Source organism: Odontesthes bonariensis, chromosome 11 (genome assembly GCF_027942865.1).
Source record: "Odontesthes bonariensis isolate fOdoBon6 chromosome 11, fOdoBon6.hap1, whole genome shotgun sequence".
Taxonomy (NCBI): domain Eukaryota; kingdom Metazoa; phylum Chordata; class Actinopteri; order Atheriniformes; family Atherinopsidae; genus Odontesthes; species Odontesthes bonariensis.
The window spans coordinates 6,531,510-6,559,429 of record NC_134516.1 but is presented as its reverse complement, the minus strand read 5'-3'; the positions used below and the strand labels follow the sequence as shown (position 1 = coordinate 6,559,429).

The 27,920-nt window shown below is 39.9% G+C and overlaps 1 protein-coding gene across 1 annotated transcript; it reads left to right on the top strand.

The window, feature by feature from the left end:
- Positions 1 to 811: 811 nt before the first annotated feature.
- LOC142391176 (uncharacterized) lies at positions 812 to 24,644 on the top strand. Its single transcript, XM_075476952.1, has 5 exons — positions 812 to 1,237; positions 14,304 to 14,732; positions 16,138 to 16,566; positions 23,860 to 24,123; positions 24,509 to 24,644. The coding sequence occupies exons 1-5, from the start codon at positions 906 to 908 to the stop codon at positions 24,642 to 24,644; spliced, it is 1,590 nt and encodes a 529-aa protein (XP_075333067.1). The 5' UTR covers positions 812 to 905.
- Positions 24,645 to 27,920: the final 3,276 nt, after the last annotated feature.

The following is a 27,920-nucleotide window of genomic DNA, read 5'->3' as shown; positions in this document are numbered from 1 at the left end:
AGGGATTTTAATGAGAAATATTTAGCTCCAACAGTTTGGAAACATGTGACAGTCTTCTGTCTGCATGAGAAGAATGAAATGATGTGAATAATAAGAACTCTGTGGCTCAGTGACAACAACACAGCCATGTTCATACCTCCTGGTACACAAAGAGAAAAACATGCAGTCAGAGCTGCTGTTGGCTTTTTCAGTTTCTCAGCAGCTAAAGAACAAAAAGGAGCTTCTCTTTCAGTTGAATTTAACAGCATTTTAAAGGAAATGAAGGAAACAAAGAAAGTTCCATTGAGCTGCCTTTTTAACTTGTGGCTGGAGTGAACTTTACTGACCATGATGAAGATGGTAGCAGCTCTATAGAGAGCAACACATTCAGGTCACAGACAGCAGTGAGTCATCATCACTTTGTGTCTCCAGCTGCAGATGTTGTGCAGCAGAACTGTGATTTACATGTGTGTTAAATCAGCAGCAAGGTGGAGCATCAGCACCTATTGGACATGATACGGACTCTGGATTTGTTCTTTCACCGCTGTTTGATTTCAGTTTCTATGTTTGACTCTTAAAGGTCAGACAGCAGATAAAATGAGGCTGACAGTTAGAACTGAGTGATTTCAGTGTCAGGATCAGTGTTTGTGTTGTGAGTCAGTAACAGTCTAAAACAATGTTCAGCTGCTCTGATGAAAGATGTGTTTAACATGGAAGTTCATCATATACAGGACACACATGTACAAGATGGAGTCCATCAGTAGTGTGTGGTTGTATTTATGCAGCTGAGATCAAATCATCACTAAATGTTTCCTTCTTGTTGTTCCAGTTTGCTTCTTTGGAGCTCAGATCTTCAGGAACAAACCAGTTTCTTTGTGAATCTGTTCTGTGCAGCAGCAGAGAGAGAACAGCAGACAGGAGAGAAGATGCTGCAGCTGTTATCATCAGTGTGCAGATATCAGAGCTTTCCTTTTAATCATGAAAACAAACATCAGTGTGATTTCCTGCTGGATCTGTACTCCCATCTGAAGGACTGTGAGACTAAAACAGGTCTGAGTGTCCTTCCATCATTACAGCCAGTTTTCCAGTCAGCTCCTGCAGTCTGGTCCATAAACCTCTCAGAGAGAAAGAGCTCCATCCTCCTGGAAGTGCTGAAACTCCAATCAGAGAAGAAACAAGTGGAGCTGACAGGCTGCTCACATGCAGAGAGTGAAGTGAGGAGTTTCCTGCAGTGTCTGCCTTATATCTCACAGCTCAGGTAAATTCATTTAACTTTACATAACTAACTCTACATTAAAGAGGAACATTTTAAAAGAGCAGTTTTAAGCTCCATAAATTTCAGAGTCAGCATATTCTTCTGAATAATTGTTGGGTTTTTATTTCCACTTAAAGACTTTATCCACATGGAGTCATATTTCAGTTTTATTGAAACTTTGTCCCATTTCAGAGGGAAACATTGTACTCTTTACTGCGCTATCATTACTTTACTGTTTTGGTCATTTGTTTTCCTGCAGTCTGATATTTTATCAACATGTTTGATCCCTTTATAAAACGGAGTTTTTGTTAAAGTTCCCATGGCATGGTATAGTAGCGGCACTTTAAATGGGCTTTCGGAGGCTTCAGGATGTTGTACCCCCAGGCGTTCTCAAAATTCACCCGGAAAACGCAGATTTGGCCACTTAGAAGAAAGCCGCATTTCAACGCTCTCTCCAGTGCCCTGTTTTCCTAATGAGAAGCAAGGAGGAGCGCGAGGGGTGTGTCATGGCTGAATGGGGGCGTGTCTGATTCACTGTTTTGGCTCCACGCATGTTAGCTGCCTGCTAGTAGGAAAAAAAAATAGAAATGGCAGGTGAGCAAACCATCGTACCGTTCGCCTTCGACCCGGAATCGGACCCTGAAGCCGAGGCGCAGGCAGTTCAGCAACAAACTGCAGATCAGCAGCGCCTTCAGCAAAACGTCTCAGAATGGTGAGTTTGAAATGTTATGTCTGGAAACGTTTATAATTGGGTCGGTCCGAACCACTGAGGTGCGCAGATATAGCAGTCGCTTAGCCTACGGTAGCCTAATTAGAGCAGAAATTAGTCACTACATCAGGACTACCTAAAATATTATTTTTGCTTACAAAACATATAAGTTCCCAACTTATTTTGCAATGTGGGCACGTATTTGCAGTGCTAACATTAGTGAGTATGGCTGCTGGCATCTCCAGTCTCTACATCAAGTAACTTTCTCAATGTCGCCTTGCATTGTACAACAGTAACACTGCCAAAGTATTTCCCATAGTACACATTTCCAACATGTTATGAAAAACAACTGTAATAAACGCTGGCGGTGGGTAATTTCATGAAAATTGCAATTACCCCCACAAACACTGTCCTGTTTGGCAAATGATTCTCCACCCAGTGTTGACATAAGGGGAGCGATTTATAACCAAGTTTTCTAGACAAAAAGGTTTACATGCTGTAATATACCAAAAAAAAAAAAAAAAACATACCTCATCATATCCTGACCAGGTGCTGGATCCAAAGTGTAACTACACGAAGTGAAACTTATGCCACATATTTCTGTGTACACCTTTTTAGTAGCCTGTCTTCACTGGGAACAGCCAGCTGTTTGTTGCCCATGTAGTTATACAGTAGCCTATGGCATGCAAAAAAACATGATAGTATTCTGACCAGCATGTAATTATTCTCCATGCTCACCTGTTAACTCATTTACTTGCCACTAAAGATGTTTCATTGTTATATTTGCCGGCATTACCTGAAAACAGAATATCATTACACTGCCTTTTTTTTAAAATAATAGGTGTCAATGTGGAATTTGCGAGATAATGCCCACAGAAAGGGAGAATAGATGCTGCATGGAGATCCCTCAGGTAACACTGTAAACATTTGGATCTACCTGTTTGGCAGTTTACGCCTGAGAAGAACGCATCGGTAAGCGTTGTAAAATAATCACTCATAGGCACATACATAGAGTTTACAGTACACCCACCCAATAGAGCCTGATAATTCAACTATGCAGACAGTATGAAGAGTGTTTGTAGATTTATTTACAAGATATTATTAAAACACAATCAAGAATAATCCATAGGAATATGTAAATATGTACAACATAGCAATAACAGAAGAACAACAACATTCTCTTCAAGTGTCATTTTTTCTATCTGTTCTTCCAGGCGCTTCAGGTATTTGGCCTACAGGCAGCTCGTGGCGTGGTGCTGGGGCTTTTTGGGTCGCCGGATCAGAGTGGTCATTCCTGCCTGTGTGGTCCTGCGTATCCGTGCCGAGTATCCCGATGATGAAGGACACTGCACCGGGTTTAGACTGCCTCGCGTGTGAAAAATTAGGTCCATCAGGACATCCACATTCCCTTTTCACACAGAACATTCATACTCACTGTACACGCACAACATTTGTACATTTCAATGTTTATTTATATATTTATATTTGTTCTATATATACATTTATGTTTGTTTAGATTTCTATTTCTCACATTTTTTGTATTCCTATTTGTTGGAATTAACCTCAGTAAATTTGATACAGGGAAAAGTAGTTGGACTTGAATTCTTGAACTTTTGAGGTCTTACCAAAGGTTGGCTTAGTCTTTTGACGTTTGACTGCACTCCCCCTTCTTGGATTTGGGAAAGGAGATTTTGAAGAGAGGTACACCGTCTGCTGTCTGGGCCTGTGGTCGGTTTGCATTTTCATTAAAGTCGATCGCCGCCAAGTACAGTCTGAAAGAACAAGAAACAATGTGTAAACAGTGTTTCTCACAGAATTTTCATTTGCCATGGTGGTGGGGGTTAGCTGGTAGAGACACATGAATCATCATGGGAGAGCATATGAAAAGCTCTTTTCCAAAATCCTATAAAAGCTGTTCTCATTACTTTTTTTTAAATCTGATTTCAAGCATCAGGAAAGTGATATCAGCTGAGATTTACATAACATGTTGAAACATTTAAATGCTGCTTTTAATGGTAGTAACAAATAAAACAATATTTTTGAAAGTAGGTATAAAACATTTTGGAAAAAGCTTTTCATATATTGTGAAGTTTCATAGGAACTATGATCTGAAAACCCCCTAAAAGTATACATTTTTTGGTAAATCAAATATAAATTACATTCACAAGACTTGTAGTGCTGGAGAAACCCGGCTCAATAATGACATTTCAGACAACAAAAACTTTCAACAACTACAAGGTAAAACATCTCACCTGCAAAGCATTCCAATATAGAGAAAGACAACATTCTTCGGTGTGGCTGCAGTCCTATTGACAATGGGGTCAGTCTGGCAGGCAGCATCCCTGGCCGGGATGTCTGGACGTGAGCACTTGATGTGCTGGCCAGTGAAGAGTGAACCTGATGCAGACAGAGAGCACACATCTCATGGTTCGAAAGCCGAGCATTACACTCGTGATAAACTGACGAGTCACGACAGATTTGAAGTCAAAATTGTGTTCGAATTGACAGATACGTAATGGTGTATGTTCGAGGGTAGTCAGCAAACGTTTGCTAAACATCCTTCACCTAGCCACAACACCCGATCGCATATCACACACTAAAGACGCAGAAACGACTCGACGTTAAAAAACAAAAAAGTCACCAAACCGTAACAAATGCTTTCAAAATATAAAGTCACCAATCGAAAGAAAGCTTACAAAATATGAATTGTTATCGTCGGGCGTCATTTTCCGTGTAACAGACGTATCTAGCCGCAGAACATAACTAGACTTGCTTACCTAAGTATTCATGCTGTATGTAGTCCCCTACACGTAAGATACTTGGTCAAAAGACAAATGTCTTGTTTTACAACCAATTTTCCAAATCTAACCAGTTTAACAGAGTATTGGTTTTGTAGCGCAGTGTAGGTTTCATGGATAAATACCTCCACAGCTAATGTTGGCTAGTTAGCTGTCACCCATAAAGTGCTAGCGGCTACAAATAATTATGACTTACTTGATCGGTGTGGGTAGCTGATGGACCGGCAAGGCTTGGCACTGATCCAGGCTTCAACTTCAGGTGTAGGGCAAAACCTGCCCTGTACTGTCCCAAGTTGTGAAATCATTCCTCTGAAATGTGTCGCGCAAACACTGACGCTCTTTGGAACATGCATGGGCACCCGTCCCTCTAAATGAAATTAGCCATTCCGTTTTCAAAGGGACAGAGGGTGGAAGCGGAAACATATTCTTCTCTTCATCTTCACATCCTGGCACAGTACATTTCGCATGGTAAAGTCGTTTGGAAGCCATTTCTGTATCTTCTGTGACTGTCTTCAGTCGTGGCGAGTCTCTCTCTCTCTCTCTCTCTCTCTTTCGGATTTTATATTGGCGGTTGGCAAACAACTTTTAGTAGCATTACCGCCACCTACTGATATGGAGTGTGGATCACATGACATTTATCTATATCCCTATATTTATATATACCCGTTCAATATATATTTATTTATATATATACATATATATATTCACACATATATATATATATATATATATATATACCTATACATCAACACTCATCTATACACCCATATATCTATTTATGCCTACACTTTTACATACTCCCTACTCATATACCCTCATTTATATACTTTATCTATACTATATTCTATTATATAACCTACACCGTTTTAAATAATAAAAAATTTCCTGATAACATCTGTTTCCTGATTCTTTTTGCAATAAATCTACTATATCTAATTTCATTTTCATCCTACTAAGCTTTCTAATTAAATTATTTCTCTGAACCTGATAATTCCTACAATATATCATAACATGTTCTATTGTCTCATCTTCCCCACACTCACATTTCCCTGAGTGATGTTTTCCTATCATATATAAGTTTTTATTTAATCCATTATGTCCAATTCTAAGTCTTGTTATAATGATCTCCTCTCTCCTACTTCTTTCTGATCTTCTCATTTTCCCTATTTTCCTTTGTATTTTAAACAACCAACGTCCTTTTCTTTCTTCCTCCCATAACTTTTGCCATCTCTCTTCCATTTTTTGTTTTATAATACCCTTTACCTCTTTTACACTCATTCTTACATTAATATCAATCATTACTCGTTTTACACTCTGTTTTGCCATTCTATCTGCCATTTCATTTCCCTCAACTCCATAATGCGCTGGTACCTATATAAAATGAACTATAAGCCCCATCATATTAATTCTATATAGTGTTTGTTCTATTTCTATTAATACATCTGGTCTACTTTCTGACTTACTATTTTGAATACTAACTAATGAAGAACTTGAATCTGAACATATAATTGACTTTAATGGTTTAACCTCTTCTATCCATTGAACTGCTAAAAGTACCGCAATCATTTCTCCAGTATATACTGATACTCCATCACTTACCCTTTTCCCCACTTTAATTTTAAATTGCGGTACAATCATACCTATCCCTATCCTATCATCTAAAGTTTTTGATGCATCAGTATATATATGTACATAATTATAATATTGATTTATATGTTCCTGTACAATATATTTATTCAAACTAAAATTATTTCTATTCTTCTTTTCTAATAATGATAAATCTACTTTTGCTTCAGGTATTATCCATGGTGGAACTGTATGTAATGGAATCGTTTGACTTATATCTATTTTATCTAAATATTTTTCCCTACTTTTAGCATTTACTATTGTTCCATAACTTTTAATTTTTCCTTTTTCCCACCCTGTTTCTAACACTTTTACTGTTGGATTATCTTTTTTCTGACCTTGTAATTTTGACCAGTAGTTTAAGGATAATTGTTCCCTTCTCATTTTTAGAGGCATTTCACCCATTTCCACCTGTATTGCTGCTATAGGAGATGTTTTAAAGGCACCTGTACATATTCTTAAAGCCTGATATTGTATAGTATTTAACTTTTTTAGATTTGTATCTGCAGCTGAATTATACACTATACTCCCATAATCCAATACTGACCTAATTAAACCTGTATAAATAGCTTTCAATGACCTTCTATCAGCCCCCCACTCAGTACCAACTAAACATCTCATTATATTCAACACCTTCCTACATTTATCTATTATTTTATTAATGTGTACACCCCAAGTCATTCTTTCATCCAACCATAACCCAAGAAATTTAAATTGCTTAACTCTTTCCAATTCCTGACCATATATTTTCAACTTAATTTCTCCATCCACTCTTTTCCTTGTAAAAAACATTATTTTAGTTTTTTCCACAGAAAACCTAAATCCCCATTTATATGACCACTTTTCCACCATTGAAATTGCTTCCTGTAGCTTCTTTACAATAAATTTTAAATTCCTTCCTCTTTTCCACATTGCTCCATCATCAGCAAACAGTGAACAACCCATTCCTCCTTCTGTTTCCTTAAACATATCATTTACTATCACAGAAAATAATACTGGACTTACTATGCTTCCTTGTGGTGTCCCATTTTCTATATTAAAATTTTCAGAATATTCCTTCCCTATTCTCACTTGTATTTTTCTTTCTTCTAAAAATGTTTTAATCCATTTAAACATGTTACCACTTATACCCATTCTTCTAATTTTAACTAATAACCCTTCCCTCCACATCATATCATACGCTCTTTCAATATCAAAAAATACTGCTACTACACTCTCTTTATTTACTTGAGCCTTCCTAATTTCATGCTCTAAACCTATTATTGGATCCAAGGGCGTAATTTTGGGTAGGGACGCTAGGGTCACGTCCCTACCAATATTCAGCCCCCTACTGCAGGGTCTCCGCGGATCCTTAAAAAGTATTAAAACGTCTTAAATAAAAAATACTTTTTTTAAGGTCTTAAAATGTCTTAAATTTCGCCGATTTTCGAAGAGTGGCATTAAATTTCATCTGGGAGAAATGAAAGAAAGATATGTCTGGAAAGACGATTTTCTATAGCTCTGCGCACAATATGGCGACCGCTGACGTTTTGTGTGTGCGCCAGTACTTCCGGTGAAAACTTCCGGTGATATGACAGCTAGCGCGTCAGGTTAGGGCCAGTGGCCGTAAACAAAGGTTAACTTATAGCCGAGAAGAAAGATGATAATATAACGTAGCTAAAAAGACTAGCTTTCTTCTGTAGCCTAATGCTTACCGATTTAGCAAGCCTAGCAGCCTAGTTGCTAATGCTAGCCGCAGTAACTTTACCAAACCTGACGTCAAGGAGTTGGCTGAGCAGGGGCAAGATTATGGAGGTGCAGAGTTAACTTCATAATGGGTGAGTGCAGGTTTCATTCACTTGTTTTCATTCTTTCACAGGATTCATTCACTTCATTGGTTTATCCGATTGCTGGCCGCCGAGCCATTATGTGTCTGGGTTTGTGTAAGTTACTGATCATTGTTCAGTAACAGTCGATAGTCAGGTTGTATGATGTGTGTGAGAGTGTGTATTTTTTCTATGGGTAGGCTACGTGCCATTGACTGTATGAGCGGTCTGTGCTCGTTTTTATTTATTTGATTAGATTGGAGATACTTTATTAATCCCGAAGGAAATTTGATTTTGTCGTGTGGTTTATGCTGCAAAGTCACAGTCCATATATGGACAGCTGACTATTGCATAAACCAGTCTGTGCTTCACGTGAGTTGTCCAAAGTTCTGGTTTAAGTTAACTTGGGTTGTAAAATCGTTTTGCTAGTTGTAAAAGCACAGTAGACATAACTCGAAAATTAGGTTCAATTATGGAATTATTTTGCTCAGAGCCTCAGACAAACAGACAGACAAATGGCAGCGAAAACACGCTCCTTCGCAGATGTGTGACAATTGGGCACGATTGTCCTGTAGTGTGTGGTGTTGTGGGTTCAAATCTTATGCGATCATGTTGACACACTGATTCAGTATCACTGAAGCACACATTTCACACTGGACTTTTTTTCAACACCGAACAGCCTAGAGTGTAGTTTTTATATATATTTTTGCTGTGGTAATGGTCTTAATTTTTATTCTTAGAGGTCTTAAAAAGGTCTTAAATGTCATTAAATTTGTTGATTAAAAATGTGCAGATACTCTGCATTATATGAGTTACATTGCATAACACTTAGCTGACTTTTTTTTTATCCAAAGCGACTTATAAGAACACATTATTGGTTACAGTCTCTGGAGAATTGTTGGGTTAGTTGTTTTGCTCAAGGTCACTCCAGGTGTAAACAGAGGTAGCCTAATCGTGGGATTTGAGCTTGCAACCCTGTGATTTAAAGACAAACTCCCTAAAAATTAGGATGGCTCGTTAACATATAGCATCTGCATGCCATTAACTTATGATTGGTAATGCAAAAAAAAACAAAAAACTGCACTTTTATGTCCCCACCAATGTCAAAATCAAAGTTACTCCCTTGATTGGATCCATTGTACTCCTCCCTTTTCTAAATCCACTTTGAACCTCTGTTATAAGTCCTTTACTTTCTATATAATATATCAATCTTTCATTTATCATTCTCTCCATTATTTTACATATATTGGATGTTAACGCTATTGGTCTATAATTTTCTGGTTTTGATTCATCTTTCCCTGGCTTTCTAATTGGTATAACCACAGCTTCTTTCCAACTTTTTGGTATTTCTCCCTCCTCCCAAATTCGATTATACAATTCCAATAAAATGTTTTTAGAAAATTCACTTAAATTACTTACCATTACATAACAAATCTGATCTTTCCCTGGTGCTGTTAATTTACATTTTTTAAGTGCCCTATTTAATTCCATTATTGTAAATGCCATATTCAATACATCATCCGATTCTACCATTTTTTCCAATAGCTCCTTATTTTCCAGAATTGTTTTTTCTCTTCCTTTTTTCCCGTCTACACTGATATTTTCAGAACTATGAATTTTAACAAACACTTTTGCTAACATCTCTGCCTTATCTTTATCTGTCACTGCTGCTATTTCTCCATTATTTAATACTGGATATCCAGTCACTCTTTTAATTCCTTTCATTCTTTTAATCATTGTCCATACCTTAGATATGTCTGTCTCCCTCCCTATTGAGTTACAAAAACTCCTACAATAATCTCTTTTTACATTTTTAATAGTTCTTCTTACCATCGCCTGTAATTTTTTGTATTCATTCAAATTCTGTGGGTTATGATTTTTCTTTAATACTTTAAACGCTTTATTTCGTTTCTTAATAGCTGCAGTACATTCCATTGTCCACCATGGTACCAACTTCCTTTCCTTTTTCCCTCCTTTTATCCTTATATTTTGATGAGCCGCTTCTACTATAGCATTACATATATTAAAATTCAACTCCTCAATACTACTATTTACATCCACTTTTCGTATTTTTAATTCACTATTATTCCTAAAAATTTTCCAATTTGCAGATCTAAAACACCATTTTTTCATCTCATTTATACAATATTTCTCTATATGCATTTTAACTTCTATCATAATAGGGTAATGATCACTTCCTATAGTTGTTTCATTAAGTACTTTCCATAAACTTTTACCTGCTAAAGAATTTGACACTATTGTCAAATCAATGGCTGACTCTGTATTATTTCTAAAATTAATTCTTGTTCCACTCCCATCATTTAATACTACCAAATTTTTAACATCCATTATTTCTTCAATTACTTCCCCATTATAATCATTATAACTACCCCATAATGAGTTATGCCCATTAAAGTCCCCACACCAAATCACTTTACCCTCTAAATACTTCCCAAATTCCTCCATTACCTCTACAGATAGTTTTTTACATGGATTATAAAAATTTATTATTTTAATGTTCCCATTTATTGTCCAAATTTCAATAATAATATATTCTAATTCTTTTCCTTTAGCTACTACTCTAAATTGAACTCCATTTTTTATAAATATTATACAGCCTCCTCCAGACCCTCCCTCTCTATCTCTTCTCACACTTTCATATCCTTTAATAACAAAATCTAAACTTGGTTTAAGCCAAGTTTCCTGAATACATATAATATCCAACTCTTTTTTAAATTCTTTAATAAATCCCTTAAACTCCTGTCCATTAGCAATTAAACTCCTGGCATTCCACTGCAGGATGAACATTATATTCTATCTTCCTGTCCTCCTGTCTTCCCTTCTCCCCCCAACTTCTTATTTATGTGCTCCCAAGATATGTCCTTTATCCCAAAGAATTTCTCTGCTCCTTTCACTATTATTTTGATTATATTTTACTTGCTCTGTACAGTTAATTACATATGCAATGAACAACATAATCTTCTCAGCTGTCATCACTGTATCTGTTCTCATCTGTCTTTGTTCTGATGTTGTATTTATAATAGTTTCCCCTGACACCTCTCTTGGCTTCTTCATTCTCTTTGCAGCTTCTGCATAGCTTATATTTTGAGTAACTTTAACCTGTTCTATTTCCACTGCTTTTCTTCTAACTTCGCATCCTCCATAAGTCACCCTGTGTTGCCCTCCACAGTTACAGCAAATATCCTTTTCATTTTTACACTCTTCATATCCATGCTCCCCTCCACACTTTGGACATCTTTGTTTCCCCTTGCATGCTGCTGCTATATGTCCATATCTCTGACACTTATAACATCTGAGCGGAGGAGAATTGTATGGCCTAACAGGAAAGACCATACATCCAACTCTTATCTTTTCTGGAAGAACTTCTCCTTGAAATTCTAACATCACTGACAGGCTTTCCACTCTCTTTCCTTCCACTGTTCTCATTAATCTTTTAATGTTGCTTATCTCATTTCCACTAATACTACGTTTTAACTTTTCTAGATCTTCATCCACCGGTATTCCATAAATTACTCCTCTAGCTATTTTAGCTTCTCCCAATATCTTTATCTCATTCACCATTTTTTTGCAAATGTTCTGACTATTCATCACTTTGTTTTTCTGCTCTTCACTCCCCACTATAATCAACAGATTTCCATCTCTTAGAATCTTAGCCAGAATCAGCTCACCAAACTTCTTTTTTAGTTCCCTCGATAAATTTATTGGACTTAGTTGAATACCCTCATCTTCTTTCCTGAATTTTATAATTATTTTGGTTTCCTCCCTGACAACCTTCTTACACACTATATTATTTTCGTCTGAGCTATTTCCTTCGAGACTTCGCTTACTACTTTGCGTTCCCCTCATATTATCTTCCTTTGTCCTTCTCTCTTTTCCTGACCTACCACTACCACATACATGACTCCAATCTCCATTATCCATTTCATCATCTCCCTCGTCTTCACCCTGAGACGCCATACAATCCAGTCACAAATCAGTTTATGCCAACCGCCACGTCACTCCAAGCCTCCAACTCCTCCGAACTACGAATTCAAATCCACACCACGTCACGTCCGTCGACCAGCTAGCTAGCTCCCAGCCCGTGGCGAGTCTCGTTCTACTCCACATGAGTTGGGCGGGTAAGATACAGGTAGTTTACCAGCAGTGGGTGGAGACAGAGGGCGTGGCGGAGAGAGGGGGTGGGAAATTTTGATGAGCTCTATCCTGGCATGACGTCATGCCAGGAGCCTTGAGTCAACGAGACACTTGGAGGCGCTCTGTTCAAAACACGGAGGAAATGCTGTACTGCTCCGTGAATACATTTCGCAATTTCTACTCACTGGGGTGACTTAAGGAGGCTAGAGAAACTCATTTTAAGGCTCAAAAACCTCTGAAAGTGAAATTTTCATGCCATGGGACCTTTAAAAATTAAACAGAACAACTGAATATATAGAAATAGTTAGTTTCACCATGCTTCTGTTAGAGTTTTGGTGACATGATTGTTAATAGATTGTTGATTTAAATGACTTTTCTGTACAATCAGTAGGAAGGTTGAGTGTTTTCAGCTTGTTCTTCCAGTCCATCATGTCAAAGCACTCCCTGCTGTTTTTAGTCCTCTGAACAGCAACATGAAACATGACTGGCTGCTGAGCTAACTTGTCTTCATGAAGGTCTCTGTCTGAACAAATGAATCACAGAGAAGAATGTGGGAGAACAGGGATTTTAATGAGAAATATTTAGCTCCAACAGTTTGGAAACATGTGACAGTCTTCTGTAGGGCTGGGTATCACCGCCAAGTTCCTGGATCGATTCGATTTCGATTCTTAGGGCTTTAAATCGATTAATCACGATTCGATTCGATTCGATTCGATTCGATCCGAATCGGTTCCATCTGCTTCTCTTGGCGCCAGGATTTAACCTCAAAATGTTGCATTTTGACATCAATATTTCAAAGGGCTGTGGCTTGACAGTGTTAACAGATTGTTACATTATATTAGTAACACCTGAAGCCACCCAGTGGAAAGAAGTATTAGCAAGATTTTACACTATATTCAACGTGACAGCCTACTTAATTAAATACATTTGTAGGAGCCATTTTAGTCTCACCTATAGGTAGGTTTTAGTGTAGTTTTAGATTTAGCCACTTGGGGGGGCACTTCTTTTATGGTAGCTAACTTAGTTCTAGGTATAATTACAGGTGCCCAGAATTAGTGGGTTGATGACTGCTTGGACTGGGGAACACATGGTTCTTACCGTAGCCGTGTGGATTGGAACCAGTAACTTCATGAAAAAAATCATTCATGAAAAAAAAAAATCGATCTCATGCCCTACAAATCGATTATGCAAATTTTAAATGAAATCGATCCATGTGACAGTCTTCTGTCTGCATGAGAAGAATGAAATGATGTGAATAATAAGAACTCTGTGGCTCAGTGACAACAACACAGCCATGTTCATACCTCCTGGTACACAAAGAGAAAAACATGCAGTCAGAGCTGCTGTTGGCTTTTTCAGTTTCTCAGCAGCTAAAGAACAAAAAGGAGCTTCTCTTTCAGTTGAATTTAACAGCATTTTAAAGGAAATGAAGGAAACAAAGAAAGTTCCATTGAGCTACCTTTTTAACTTGTGGCTGGAGTGAACTTTACTGACCATGATGAAGATGGTAGCAGCTCTATAGAGAGCAACACATTCAGGTCACAGACAGCAGTGAGTCATCATCACTTTGTGTCTCCAGCTGCAGATGTTGTGCAGCAGAACTGTGATTTACATGTGTGTTAAATCAGCAGCAGAGTGGAGCATCAGCACCTATTGGACATGATACGGACGCTGGATTTGTTCTTTCACCGCTGTTTGATTTCAGTTTCTATGTTTGACTCTTAAAGGTCAGACAGCAGATAAAATGAGGCTGACAGTTAGAACTGAGTGATTTCAGTGTCAGGATCAGTGTTTGTGTTGTGAGTCAGTAACAGTCTAAAACAATGTTCAGCTGCTCTGATGAAAGATGTGTTTAACATGGAAGTTCATCATATACAGGACACACATGTACAAGATGGAGTCCATCAGTAGTGTGTGGTTGTATTTATGCAGCTGAGATCAAATCATCACTAAATGTTTCCTTCTTCTTGTTCCAGTTTGGATCCTGAGAGCTCAGGTCTTCAGGATCAAACCAAGTTCTTTGTGAATCTGTTCTGTGCAGCAGCAGAGAGAGAACAGCAGACAGGAGAGAAGATGCTGCAGCTGTTATCATCAGTGTGCAGATATCAAAGGTTTCCTTTTAATCATGGGGACAAACATCAGTGTGATTTCCTGCTGGATCTGTACTCCCATCTGAAGGACTGTGAGACTAAAACAGGTCTGAGTGTCCTTCCATCATTACAGCCAGTTTTCCAGTCAGCTGCTGCAGTCTGGTCCATAAACCTCTCAGAGAGAAAGAGCTCCATCCTCCTGGAAGTGCTGAAACTCCAATCAGAGAAGAAACAAGTGAAGCTGACAGGCTGCTCACATGAAGAGAGTGAAGTGAGGAGTTTCCTGCAGTGTCTGCCTTATATCTCACAGCTCAGGTAAATTCATTTAACTTTACATAACTAACTCTACATTAAAGAGGAACATTTTAAAAGATCAGTTTAAACTCCATAAATTTCAGAGTCAGCATATTCTTCTGAATAATTGTTGGATTTTATTTCCACTTAAAGACTTTATCCACATGGAGTCATATTTCAGTTTTATTGAAACTTTGTCCCATTTCAGAGGGAAACATTGTACTCTTTACTGCGCTATCATTACTTTACTGTTTTGGTCGTTTGTTTTCCTGCAGTCTGATATTTTATCTACATGTTTGATCACTTTATAAAACTGAGTTTTTGTTAAAGATTAAACAGAACAACTGAATATATAGAAATAGTTAGTTTCACCATGCTTCTGTTAGAGTTTTGGTGACATGATTGTGAATAGATTGTTGATTTAAATGACTTCTCTGTACAATCAGTAGGAAGGTTGAGTGTTTTCAGCTTGTTCTTCCAGTCCATCATGTCAAAGCACTCCCTGCTGTTTTTAGTCCTCTGAACAGCAACATGAAACATGACTGGCTGCTGAGCTAACTTGTCTTCATGAAGGTCTCTGTCTGAACAAATGAATCACACAGAAGAATGTGGGAGAACAGGGATTTTAATGAGAAATATTTAGCTCCAACAGTTTGGAAACATGTGCCAGTCTTCTGTCTGCATGAGAAGAATGAAATGATGTGAATAATAAGAACTCTGTGGCTCAGTGACAACAACACAGCCATGTTCATACCTCCTGGTACACAAAGAGAAAAACATGCAGTCAGAGCTGCTGTTGGCTTTTTCAGTTTCTCAGCAGCTAAAGAACAAAAAGGAGCTTCTCTTTCAGTTGAATTTAACAGCATTTTAAAGGAAATGAAGGAAACAAAGAAAGTTCCATTGAGCTGCCTTTTTAACTTGTGGCTGGAGTGAACTTTACTGACCATGATGAAGATGGTAGCAGCTCTATAGAGAGCAACACATTCAGGTCACAGACAGCAGTGAGTCATCATCACTTTGTGTCTCCAGCTGCAGATGTTGTGCAGCAGAACTGTGATTTACATGTGTGTTAAATCAGCAGCAAGGTGGAGCATCAGCACCTATTGGACATGATACGGACTCTGGATTTGTTCTTTCACCGCTGTTTGATTTCAGTTTCTATGTTTGACTCTTAAAGGTCAGACAGCAGATAAAATGAGGCTGACAGTTAGAACTGAGTGATTTCAGTGTCAGGATCAGTGTTTGTGTTGTGAGTCAGTAACAGTCTAAAACAATGTTCAGCTGCTCTGATGAAAGATGTGTTTAACATGGAAGTTCATCATATACAGGACACACATGTACAAGATGGAGTCCATCAGTAGTGTGTGGTTGTATTTATGCAGCTGAGATCAAATCATCACTAAATGTTTCCTTCTTGTTGTTCCAGTTTGGATCCTGAGAGCTCAGATCTTCAGGATCAAACCAAGTTCTTTGTAAATCTGTTCTGTGCAGCAGCAGAGAGAGAACAGCAGACAGGAGAGAAGATGCTGCAGCTGTTATCATCAGTGTGCAGATATCAGAGGTTTCCTTTTAATCATGGAGACAAACATCAGTGTGATTTCCTGCTGGATCTGTACTCCCATCTGAAGGACTGTGAGACTAAAACAGGTCTGAGTGTCCTTCCATCATTACAGCCAGTTTTCCAGTCAGCTCCTGCAGTCTGGATCATAGACCTCTCAGAGAGAAAGAGCTCCATCCTCCTGGAAGTGCTGAAACTCCAATCAGAGAAGAAACAAGTGGAGCTGACAGGCTGCTCACATGAAGAGAGTGAAGTGAGGAGTTTCCTGCAGTGTCTGCCTTATATCTCACAGCTCAGGTAAATTCATTTAACTTTACATAACTAACTCTACATTAAAGAGGAACATTTTAAAAGATCAGTTTAAACTCCATAAATTTCAGAGTCAGCATATTCTTCTGAATAATTGTTGGTTTTTATTTCCACTTAAAGACTTTATCCACATGGAGTCATATTTCAGTTTTATTGAAACTTTGTCCCATTTCAGAGGGAAACATTGTACTCTTTACTGCGCTATCATTACTTTCCTGTTTTGGTCGTTTGTTTTCCTGCAGTCTGATATTTTATCTACATGTTTGATCACTTTATAAAACTGAGTTTTTGTTAAAGATTAAACAGAACAACTGAATATATAGAAATAGTTAGTTTCACCATGCTTCTGTTAGAGTTTTGGTGACATGATTGTTAATAGATTGTTGATTTAAATGACTTCTCTGTACAATCAGTAGGAAGGTTGAGTGTTTTCAGCTTGTTCTTCCAGTCCATCATGTCAAAGCACTCCCTGCTGTTTTTAGTCCTCTGAACAGCAACATGAAACATGACTGGCTGCTGAGCTAACTTGTCCTCATGAAGGTCTCTGTCTGAACAAATGAATCACAGAGAAGAATGTGGGAGAACAGGGATTTTAATGAGAAATATTTAGCTCCAACAGTTTGGAAACATGTGCCAGTCTTCTGTCTGCATGAGAAGAATGAAATGATGTGAATAATAAGAACTCTGTGGCTCAGTGACAACAACACAGCCATGTTCATACCTCCTGGTACACAAAGAGAAAAACATGCAGTCAGAGCTGCTGTTGGCTTTTTCAGTTTCTCAGCAGCTAAAGAACAAAAAGGAGCTTCTCTTTCAGTTGAATTTCACAGCATTTTAAAGGAAACGAAGGAAACAAAGAAAGTTCCATTGAGCTGCCTTTTTAACTTGTGGCTGGAGTGAACTTTACTGACCATGATGAAGATGGTAGCAGCTCTATAGAGAGCAACACATTCAGGTCACAGACAGCAGTGAGTCATCATCACTTTGTGTCTCCACCTGCAGATGTTGTGCAGCAGAACTGTGATTTACATGTGTGTTAAATCAGCAGCAAGGTGGAGCATCAGGCCGTGACCTTCAGCTCTCACTGGAGCGGTTCGCACCCGAGTGTGAAGCGGCTGGGATGACCATCAGCACCTCCAAATCTGAGACCATGGTCTTCGGCTGGAAAGGGTGGAATGCTCTCTCCGGGTCAGGAATGAGATCCTTCCCCAAGTGGAGGAGTTCAAGTATCTCGGGGTCTTGTTCACGAGTGAGGGACGAATGGAACAGGAGATTGACAGACGGATCGGTGCGGCGTCTGCAGTGATGCGGGCTCTGCACCGGCCCGTCGTGGTGAAGAAGGAGCTGAGCCAGAAGGCGAAGCTCTCGATTTACCGCTCAGTCTATGTTCCTACCCTCACCTATGGCCACGAGCTGTGGGCAGTGACCGAAAGAACGAGATCGCGAATGGGGTTTTACTTCTGATGACGCGTCACGCAGAACTATTGCACACGATGGTATTATTTATTGCTCCATCTCACAAGCTTGTACAAAAGACAGACACTTACTTCATTTGATGTATTTCACAAGCCGTGCAAGGATGCCTCTGAAAGTGCAAGTTATTATTATGCTTACGTTTACGGTCAACAAAAAGTTTTTTCCCAAGCTCACCCAGCCTCTATGATCCAGGCTCATCCCCTCACAGCTGAGTTCACCTACTCATTTAAAGAAAAAACACACCCAAGGTGCCACCCACAGACACCGGCGACAGCCTCCGCTGACGTCATGCATGTGCACACAAAATAAGAATAATACAAAGTAAAACAACTCAAAATCAATGTATGGCTCCTACAGTACATGCATAATATCTTTTATATATGCAGAAGTTCTTGATTGTTTTAGGGGGAGCTATGGAGCTATTTTGCCACATCCACCAACATATTTATAGTTTTGTGTTTAGATGGGACTTTCATCAGATCTGCAAAGTTTGAGGAAAATTGAATATTGTATGTGTCAGATAGGAAGGAGGACCTCCTTTTTTCATGGCAGAGCATCAGTTTGCTGTAGATGTATTTGGTAAAAATGTTGAAAAAACCTGATAAAGTAGCAGGATGAAAGGTTCACACATTCTCTGTGAAAGTGTGAAGAGTAAATTGTTCAGAAGTCAAATATAAAAACGATCACTTCCTGTTCTTAGTGGGGGGGCTGTGGCGTTGGTAGGATAGAGGTATTTTGATCTTTTTAGGGAGCCACAGTGATTAAACCGTCCAACTTTTGTGCAGTTCTGACCCATGAGTGATTGATGAAGACTCTTGTTGTCAGGGCCGGAGTGGGACTCATTTTCAGCCCTGGAGTTTCATGCATCAGATCAGTCCACTTTAGATCTCGACCTGTTACTAAAATCATGTAATAATAAAAGGGGTGGGGGAAAATAGCGATACAGTGACATATCGCGATATTTCGCGTGGCGATATTGTATCGATTCAGAGACACCAAATATCGATATTTTAGTCACATACACATAAAAGAATAAACTCTGTATTATGCACCAAAGTAAAATCAATTGCTGCTTTAGTCCACTAAATGGTGCTAGCCGTTCCTGCCTGGTGAGCTCAACACAGCGAAGGCGCGGCTCTCGTGAGATCTGGCTGGCACATGACCAAGGTCCTAGGTGATCACAGCACAGCAACATGTAGGAAGGAGAACTGATAAATGCGCCATCAATATTTAAGTCAAATGTCTGGACTTATTTTGGACTTTTGAAAAAAAGAGGGAAAGAAAGACATTGATCACATGCAATCTGCATGTGCGAAAGTTAAATACTCCGGGAACACAACTAACATGAGAGTTCACCTCTCCCGTTACCACCCAGCAGCACTGGCAGGTGAGGGGGGCCAAACGAAACCAGCGCTTCCCCAAAAAAAAAAAACAACCGACACTGGACACTCTGAGATTACCAAAGCTATCTTCACATTCTGAGCGTGCAAGTAAGATAACTCAGTCCATTGTTTCAGTTAGGGGGATACGTCCCTGTCAAGTGTTTCGCCAACACACTTAATCTCACATCACAGCCGGCATTAAAGCTGCCAACAGCAGCCAGGTTTATGGCGAGAGTGCGGCGCATCACTGCCTTTTTCAACACAAGCACGGTGACAAACCACGTTGCAGCTTCCGAGCCACAAACTGAAAACTGACGTAACCACGTGATGGAATAGTGCATACGAAATGCTTCTGAGGTTTCCTGAACAACAGCCTGCAATTTGTGCAGCCCTGTTGTCTCCCGAAGGCAATCAGTGAAATCAGTGAAATCTTCACTCTGAATGAGACGAACATCGCGCACGCGGAAGAAATTGACTAGACTGAAATACAAACAGTTACGTTGGTCAGGTAAAGGGGACATATAATTACAATGAGTACAATTTACAATGTTTTATTTTTCTATTGTAGTTGGGAAAAGACAGACATGTTTTATTTTTCTATTCAGTTTGAACTGAGTGTTTGCACTTGTTGAATGAGCAGTCCATCAATCCATCCATCATCTTCCGCTGGTCCGGGGATCGGGTCGCGGGGGCAGCAGCTTGAGCAGAGAGACCCAGACGTCCCTGTCCCCGGCCACTTCCTCCAGCTCTTCTGGGGGGACCCCGAGGCGTTCCCAGGCCAGCCGAGAGACATACTCTCTCCAACGTGTCCTGGGTCTTCCCCGGGGCCTCCTCCCAGTGGGACGGGCCCGGAACACCTCACCGGGGAGGCGTCCAGGAGGCATCCTAACCAGATGCCCGAGCCACCTCATCTGACTCCTCTGGATGCGGAGGAGCAGCGGTTCTACTCTGAGCCCCTCCCGGATGACCGAGCTTCTCACCCTATCTCTAAGGGAGAGCCCAGACACCCTGCGGAGGAAACTCATTTCGGCCGCTTGTATTCGCGATCTCGTTCTTTCGGTCACTACCCACAGCTCGTGGCCATAGGTGAGGGTAGGAACTCGTTCTTTCGGTCACTGCCCACAGCTCGTGACCATAGGTGAGGGTAGGAACATAGACTGAGCGGTAAATCGAGAGCTTCGCCTTCTGGCTCAGCTCCTTCTTCACCACGACGGGCCGGTGCAGAGCCCGCATCACTGCAGACGCCGCACCGATCCGTCTGTCAATCTCCTGCTCCATTCGTCCCTCACTCGTGAACAAGACCCCGAGATACTTGAACTCCTCCACTTGGGGAAGGATCTCATTCCCGACCCGTAGAGAGCATTCCACCCTTTTCCGGCCTAAGACCATGGTCTCAGATTTGGAGGTGCTGATGGTCATCCCAGCCGCTTCACACTCGGCTGCGAACCGCTCCAGTGAGAGCTGAAGGTCACGGCCTGACGACGCCAACAGAACCAAATCGTCCGCAAAAAGCAGAGACCCGATTCTGAGCAGTCCATTTTATTGAAATAAATGTTTCAAGTAAGATGAATTGACTGAAAACTTTTTTTAACAGATAAGCATGTTGATAAGATTAATTATGTTGGTATCCTTTGCAGCTGAAAATTTTGCTATATAACTTTGATAGTTGGTGTAGCAATACTCAGCATATCGCAATATCGTGATATTATTATATTGTGACTTAAATATCGTGATAATATCATATCACGACTTAAATATCGTGATAATATCATATCGTGGTGTCTCTGGCGATTTCAACCCCTAAATAATAACCTTACATTTGATATGGAAAAGACATTCTGACTAAAAGCAATACAATGTAACTTCTCAAAAAGCCCACTCTGGAGCTCCCCCTACAGTCTTGGAGGTAATGTACACTGTTGTAAATACAACACCCTTTCACTTTCACTTTCACGTTTGTTGACGAACCGGTGAGGACTCAGAAGGTGCAAGCTATGTCGACCGAGAAGGTAAGAGTAATCAAATGTACCTGGGAGCGTGAGAGGGGTCTATTTGTTTTTGCTGTAGGTGTGCCAGAAAGCAAGTCGAAGTACTTCCGCTCAGCTCCCGGGCCGCTCCAGCAAAGTTACATAGCGCAGTTTTTCCAACTCAGACCCCCGAAGGGCATAGGAGACAGGCCAATCGTAATATTAAAACTCATTCTAGCCGCACAATTTTTTTCGAGCTGTTATTTTAATGTATTAATGTTACATAGTATTGCTTTAACCAATTAAGATATTTTCAGTGGCAAAATATGCAGGTCTATTTCATATTACTTTTATTGTATTCTCTTTTAATTGTGGGCTTTGTGTATTTACTATCTTACTTTTAATAATAAAAAAATAAAACGGGTTTGGGCATAGAAAACTCACCTGTTCCTTCCACACTGACAGAAGCAGTCCCATTGCTACTGGCTGCTGGCTCTGCTTCTGACACTTAATCACATTTTAAAAATGGTCATAATTCTCAGCACAAATCTCCCGTTTTTACAAAGCCTTCTGATCATTTCAGGTCAGTTTCATTAATGAGGTGCTGAATCATCTAGCATCTCAGGGCCCTTTTCATAGAGCAGCTCTACACCATACTTTTCATTATATTCATTCTAATAGTATTCACTCAATGAGTAATCCTACCTGCCCACTCTGGACTTGTGGGAACACAAATTGACTTGATAATTAATTAACATGAACGCTGGTTTGCAGGCAGAGTTCAACATGTTGCCTTTTCCGTTTCATCGTCCTCATTTGATGTTACAAACCGCGAGCTCGTTTTAGTGAAAAAGTTGCCAGTTTTTGCATATTTAGCTGCGTCTGTTTCCAGAGCTTTGCTCTTTTTAATTCTAGCCTTTTTCGCGCCACCCTTGATCTTTCTACTTTCCATCTTTCAAACACCACTGACCGAGAGCGCTGACGTTTAACGTGTCAGTGAAGGCGGCCCAGGGACAGCGCGAGCAGCACGTAATCAACCCGCTGCCATGACCGAACACCGGCCCAAAAAAGAAGAGAGAACACCGGCCCTTACGGCCCCAACATCAGACCGGCCCACCGGGAATTGTCCTGGCCACTCCGGCTGCCTGTTGTCATGGTGTGATATTCAAATGGGCCGAACTGCGACCAGCGTGTTCTTCTGAAAAAAGTCAGTTTTTTAAATGAAGTATCACCAACTTATTATCTGTTGTCTGAGCACATTTAAGGTAGGTCTGGTGAATAAGGTCAGGGTATTCAGTCCATGAGTGAATCATTTAAAGGCTGATTCATACTCGGCGCAAACGCGCAACTGTTCTGGCTCGAGAACCATTAATGACGTAATCGAAAGCGCCAGTCCCTTCACAGTTCCTTCAGCTCATAAGCGCAGTTTGCGCCGAGAATGCGTCACATTTGCAGTTCTCTCCAGACCAGCGAGCGTCACTGTTGAGGAAACAAGCTGAAAAGCATTCGAAAAAAGCATACACAATGCCACCTGTGGTGTCACGTCAGCAGAGGCTGGCACATCTGATGCGGAATGAATTTACTCTGGGTGTAGAACTGTATATGTATCTCAGAGCTAAGCGGCTGCGGCAAAAACAGAAGAGAAGGTGGAATGTTCGTCCTTTGCAACAAGACGGACTTTGTCCAACGTTGTCCCAGTGTAACTTCATAGACGTGTCGTACAGATGTTTGTAGAGGCGCACCGTCTCGGTCACCGCGGTCTCTGCAGTGTTCATTTTTTCTTTTTCTTGGTCAGCTGTTTCCGTTTGAGCGCGCGTGAAGTCAGAAAAAAAGTTGTGTGCGCGCCCTCGTGCCGCGCGAGGATTTTCTAGCTTGCGAAGGGGGGCGTGGCGGAATTTTGGGACACGTGACCGTTTGCGCCATTTGCGACCAGCTAGTATGAGCGAGGTCGCGCCGAGTAAGAATCAGCCTTAACTCCCGGTGGGCAGTGGGTGGGGCTGTGGCAGAGAGAAAGTAATGACAGAGAGATCTCTTTAGGGACCGGCAGTGAACATACGGCAGGCTGGATGTTGTATGTGTGAGTTCACAAGAGCTGGAAAAAGGGCAACTGGACTTCTTTTTGGATCTTTTTGGATCTTAAAGATCCAAATGAAACTGCTTTGAGCATGATTACTATGACCTGGATGACTGAGAATCTTCAGTCAAGAGTCCAGGTTCTGCACCTCTGAAGAAGTACTCGAGCTTTTTATAGTCTTTATTTAGAGATGGCCAAATGTGCTGGAATAAGGTGGTAGTCTCAAGCTCTTTGGATTCCCATGACCCAGATGACTGAGAATCTACACTGACATATCACATTTGTTCCCATTGTTTTGTCCAACCCCTGTAAAATAAACTGAATCACACCTTTTGGTTGAATAGTTGAACAATGAAGAAACAGCCTCCTCTTTAAATTGCAGGCGTGACCTCCTGTCTCAGCAGCTCTGGAAGAGTTTCCTCCTCAGTGAAGAGCAGATGGATTATGAGGCCTTGCTTGGTCTTGATGGAAACCAGTTACATCTTCCGGTTTGTGGTGAAAAACAGTTGTTTGAAAGAGCTGTGGAAGTCATGCAGAGGATGTCCACAAAGGTTAATGTCTGCCTCTACTGGGACAGAGCAGCTGCTGTCTGCCAGAGTCTGTGTGAGTCCCTGTTGGAGGCGATGCCATCCATCGGCTCACTCAGGTGAGTAAAAATGATCCCACATTCCTTTAATTTCTTTCAGTCTGTCAGTATCGAAATAAAAATCCTCCCTTTTTGGTGACAACTCTTCAACCAGTGGGACAAGAGGGAACTTCTTATTCGTGGAATGGCTTATCCGTGGTGTTAAAACTTTAGTGTTTGAAGGGATCGTGGGTTTTACAACTGTGATTCATACCACTAATGACTCGAGTAGTTAGACTTTGGTTGGTGTTACACTCACACTCAGACATTTTCAGCCATTTCATTGTGTTTTATATCTTTACTGCCATAAAGTGCTGAGTAGTACAGACCTAGTTTAATCTTGATTTTTACGAGAGTAAAATGACCTACATCAGAATTATATTTCATATTTTTTGTCATCTCACAGCTTCAGGATGACTGACAGAGGTTCAGGTTTACAGAACAAGGAGAAACACACTGAGATGTTGGCGATGGAAAAGGAGAGACTGTTCCTTGATATATGTCTCAAAACAACACTTCACTATAAACATAAATTCATTTAACTTTACATAACTAACTCTACATTAAAGAGGAACATTTTAAAAGATCAGTTTAAGCTCCATAAATTTCAGTGTCAGCATATTCTTCTGAATAATTGTTGGATTTTATTTCCACTTAAAGACTTTATCCACATGGAGTCATATTTCAGTTTTATTGAAACTTTGTCCCATTTCAGAGGGAAACATTGTACTCTTTACTGCGCTATCATTACTTTACTGTTTTGGTCGTTTGTTTTCCTGCAGTCTGATATTTTATCTACATGTTTGATCACTTTATAAAACTGAGTTTTTGTTAAAGATTAAACAGAACAACTGAATATATAGAAATAGTTAGTTTCACCATGCTTCTGTTAGAGTTTTGGTGACATGATTGTTAATAGATTGTTGATTTAAATGACTTCTCTGTACAATCAGTAGGAAGGTTGAGTGTTTTCAGCTTGTTCTTCCAGTCCATCATGTCAAAGCACTCCCTGCTGTTTTAGTCCTCTGAACAGCAACATGAAACATGACTGGCTGCTGAGCTAACTTGTCTTCATGAAGGTCTCTGTCTGAACAAATGAATCACACAGAAGAATGTGGGAGAACAGGGATTTTAATAAGAAATATTTAGCTCCAACAGTTTGGAAACATGTGGCAGTCTTCTGTCTGCATGAGAAGATTGAAATGATGTGAATAATAAGAACTCTGTGGCTCAGTGACAACAACACAGCCATGTTCATACCTCCTGGTACACAAAGAGAAAAACATGCAGTTAGAGCTGCTGTTGGCTTTTTCAGTTTCTCAGCAGCTAAAGAACAAAAAGGAGCTTCTCTTTCAGTTGAATTTAACAGCATTTTAAAGGAAATGAAGGAAACAAAGAAAGTTCCATTGAGCTGCCTTTTTAACTTGTGGCTGGAGTGAACTTTACTGACCATGATGAAGATGGTAGCAGCTCTATAGAGAGCAACACATTCAGGTCACAGACAGCAGTGAGTCATCATCACTTTGTGTCTCCAGCTGCAGATGTTGTGCAGCAGAACTGTGATTTACATGTGTGTTAAATCAGCAGCAAGGTGGAGCATCAGCACCTATTGGACATGATACGGACTCTGGATTTGTTCTTTCACCGCTGTTTGATTTCAGTTTCTATGTTTGACTCTTAAAGGTCAGACAGCAGATAAAATGAGGCTGACAGTTAGAACTGAGTGATTTCAGTGTCAGGATCAGTGTTTGTGTTGTGAGTCAGTAACAGTCTAAAACAATGTTCAGCTGCTCTGATGAAAGATGTGTTTAACATGGAAGTTCATCATATACAGGACACACATGTACAAGATGGAGTCCATCAGTAGTGTGTGGTTGTATTTATGCAGCTGAGATCAAATCATCACTAAATGTTTCCTTCTTGTTGTTCCAGTTTGGAACGAAGGAGCTCAGATCTTAAAAAACAAACCAGGTTCTTTGTGAATCTGTTCTGTGCAGCAGCAGAGAGAGAACAGCAGACAGGAGAGAAGATGCTGCAGCTGTTATCATCAGTGTGCAGATATCAAACATTCCCCTTCGATGATGATGATGATGATGATTATCAGGAACATCAGTGTGATTTCCTGCTGGATCTGTACTCCCATCTGAAGGACCGTGAGACTAAAACAGGTCTGAGTGTCCTTCCATCATTACAGCCAGTTTTCCAGTCAGCTGCTGCAGTCTGGTTCATAAACCTCTCAGAGAGAAAGAGCTCCATCCTCCTGGAAGTGCTGAAACTCCAATCAAAGAAGAAACAAGTGAAGCTGACAGGCTGCTCACATGAAGAGAGTGAAGTGAGGAGTTTCCTGCAGTGTCTGCCTTATATCTCACAGCTCAGGTAAATTCATTTAACTTTACATAACTAACTCTACATTAAAGAGGAACATTTTAAAAGATCAGTTTAAGCTCCATAAATTTCAGTTTCAGCATATTCTTCTGGAATAATTGTTGGATTTTATTTCCACTTAAAGACTTTATCCACATGGAGTCATATTTCAGTTTTATTGAAACTTTGTCCCATTTCAGAGGGAAACATTGTACTCTTTACTGCGCTATCATTACTTTACTGTTTTGGTCGTTTGTTTTCCTGCAGTCTGATATTTTATCTACATGTTTGATCACTTTATAAAACTGAGTTTTTGTTAAAGATTAAACAGAACAACTGAATATATAGAAATAGTTAGTTTCACCATGCTTCTGTTAGAGTTTTGGTGACATGATAGTTAATAGATTGTTGATTTAAATGACTTCTCTGTACAATCAGTAGGAAGGTTGAGTGTTTTCAGCTTGTTCTTCCAGTCCATCATGTCAAAGCACTCCCTGCTGTTTTTAGTCCTCTGAACAGCAACATGAAACATGACTGGCTGCTGAGCTAACTTGTCTTCATGAAGGTCTCTGTCTGAACAAATGAATCACAGAGAAGAATGTAGGAGAACAGGGATTTTAATGAGAAATATTTAGCTGCAACAGTTTGGAAACATGTGACAGTCTTCTGTCTGCATGAGAAGATTGAAATGATGTGAATAATAAGAACTCTGTGGCTCAGTGACAACAACACAGCCATGTTCATACCTCCTGGTACACAAAGAGAAAAACATGCAGTTAGAGCTGCTGTTGGCTTTTTCAGTTTCTCAGCAGCTAAAGAACAAAAAGGAGCTTCTCTTTCAGTTGAATTTAACAGCATTTTAAAGGAAATGAAGGAAACAAAGAAAGTTCCATTGAGCTGCCTTTTTAACTTGTGGCTGGAGTGAACTTTACTGACCATGATGAAGATGGTAGCAGCTCTATAGAGAGCAACACATTCAGGTCACAGACAGCAGTGAGTCATCATCACTTTGTGTCTCCAGCTGCAGATGTAGTGCAGCAGAACTGTGATTTACATGTGTGTTAAATCAGCAGCAAGGTGGAGCATCAGCACTGTAGTGGCACTTTCTTTCTTGAATTTCCAAATACCACTTAGAGCTGCAGACACAGTAATTTCTTCACGTGCACGACATGACAAGTTCTGAAGGTTTAGGTGTCTTTACTTAGAAAATAAAAAGGTTACAAAATCACTTGACGCACGGTAAGAAAACTATATGCTCCCGTGCCTAACGCAGCTCTGACTGAACTGGCTGCACGTTCTCAGTTACGTCACTCTAAGGGAGCGTCATCCAACATTTTTTTTATATCAATAATAATTTTCTTGAAATGAGTAATTACACAATGACATGAAATAAGAATTAAATAAAATATAAACTACAACTATAAATTGTACATATTTCTCCACATTCTATATTT

Excerpts from the sequence above, each read along its gene's own strand:
- LOC142391176 (XM_075476952.1), top strand. The coding sequence starts at position 906 with ATGCTGCAGCTGTTATCATCAGTGTGCAGATATCAGAGCTTTCCTTTT. Across the intron at positions 14,733-16,137 it reads CCTTATATCTCACAGCTCAG|TTTGGATCCTGAGAGCTCAG; the intron begins GTAAATTCATTT and ends TTGTTGTTCCAG. Across the intron at positions 24,124-24,508 it reads CCATCCATCGGCTCACTCAG|CTTCAGGATGACTGACAGAG; the intron begins GTGAGTAAAAAT and ends GTCATCTCACAG.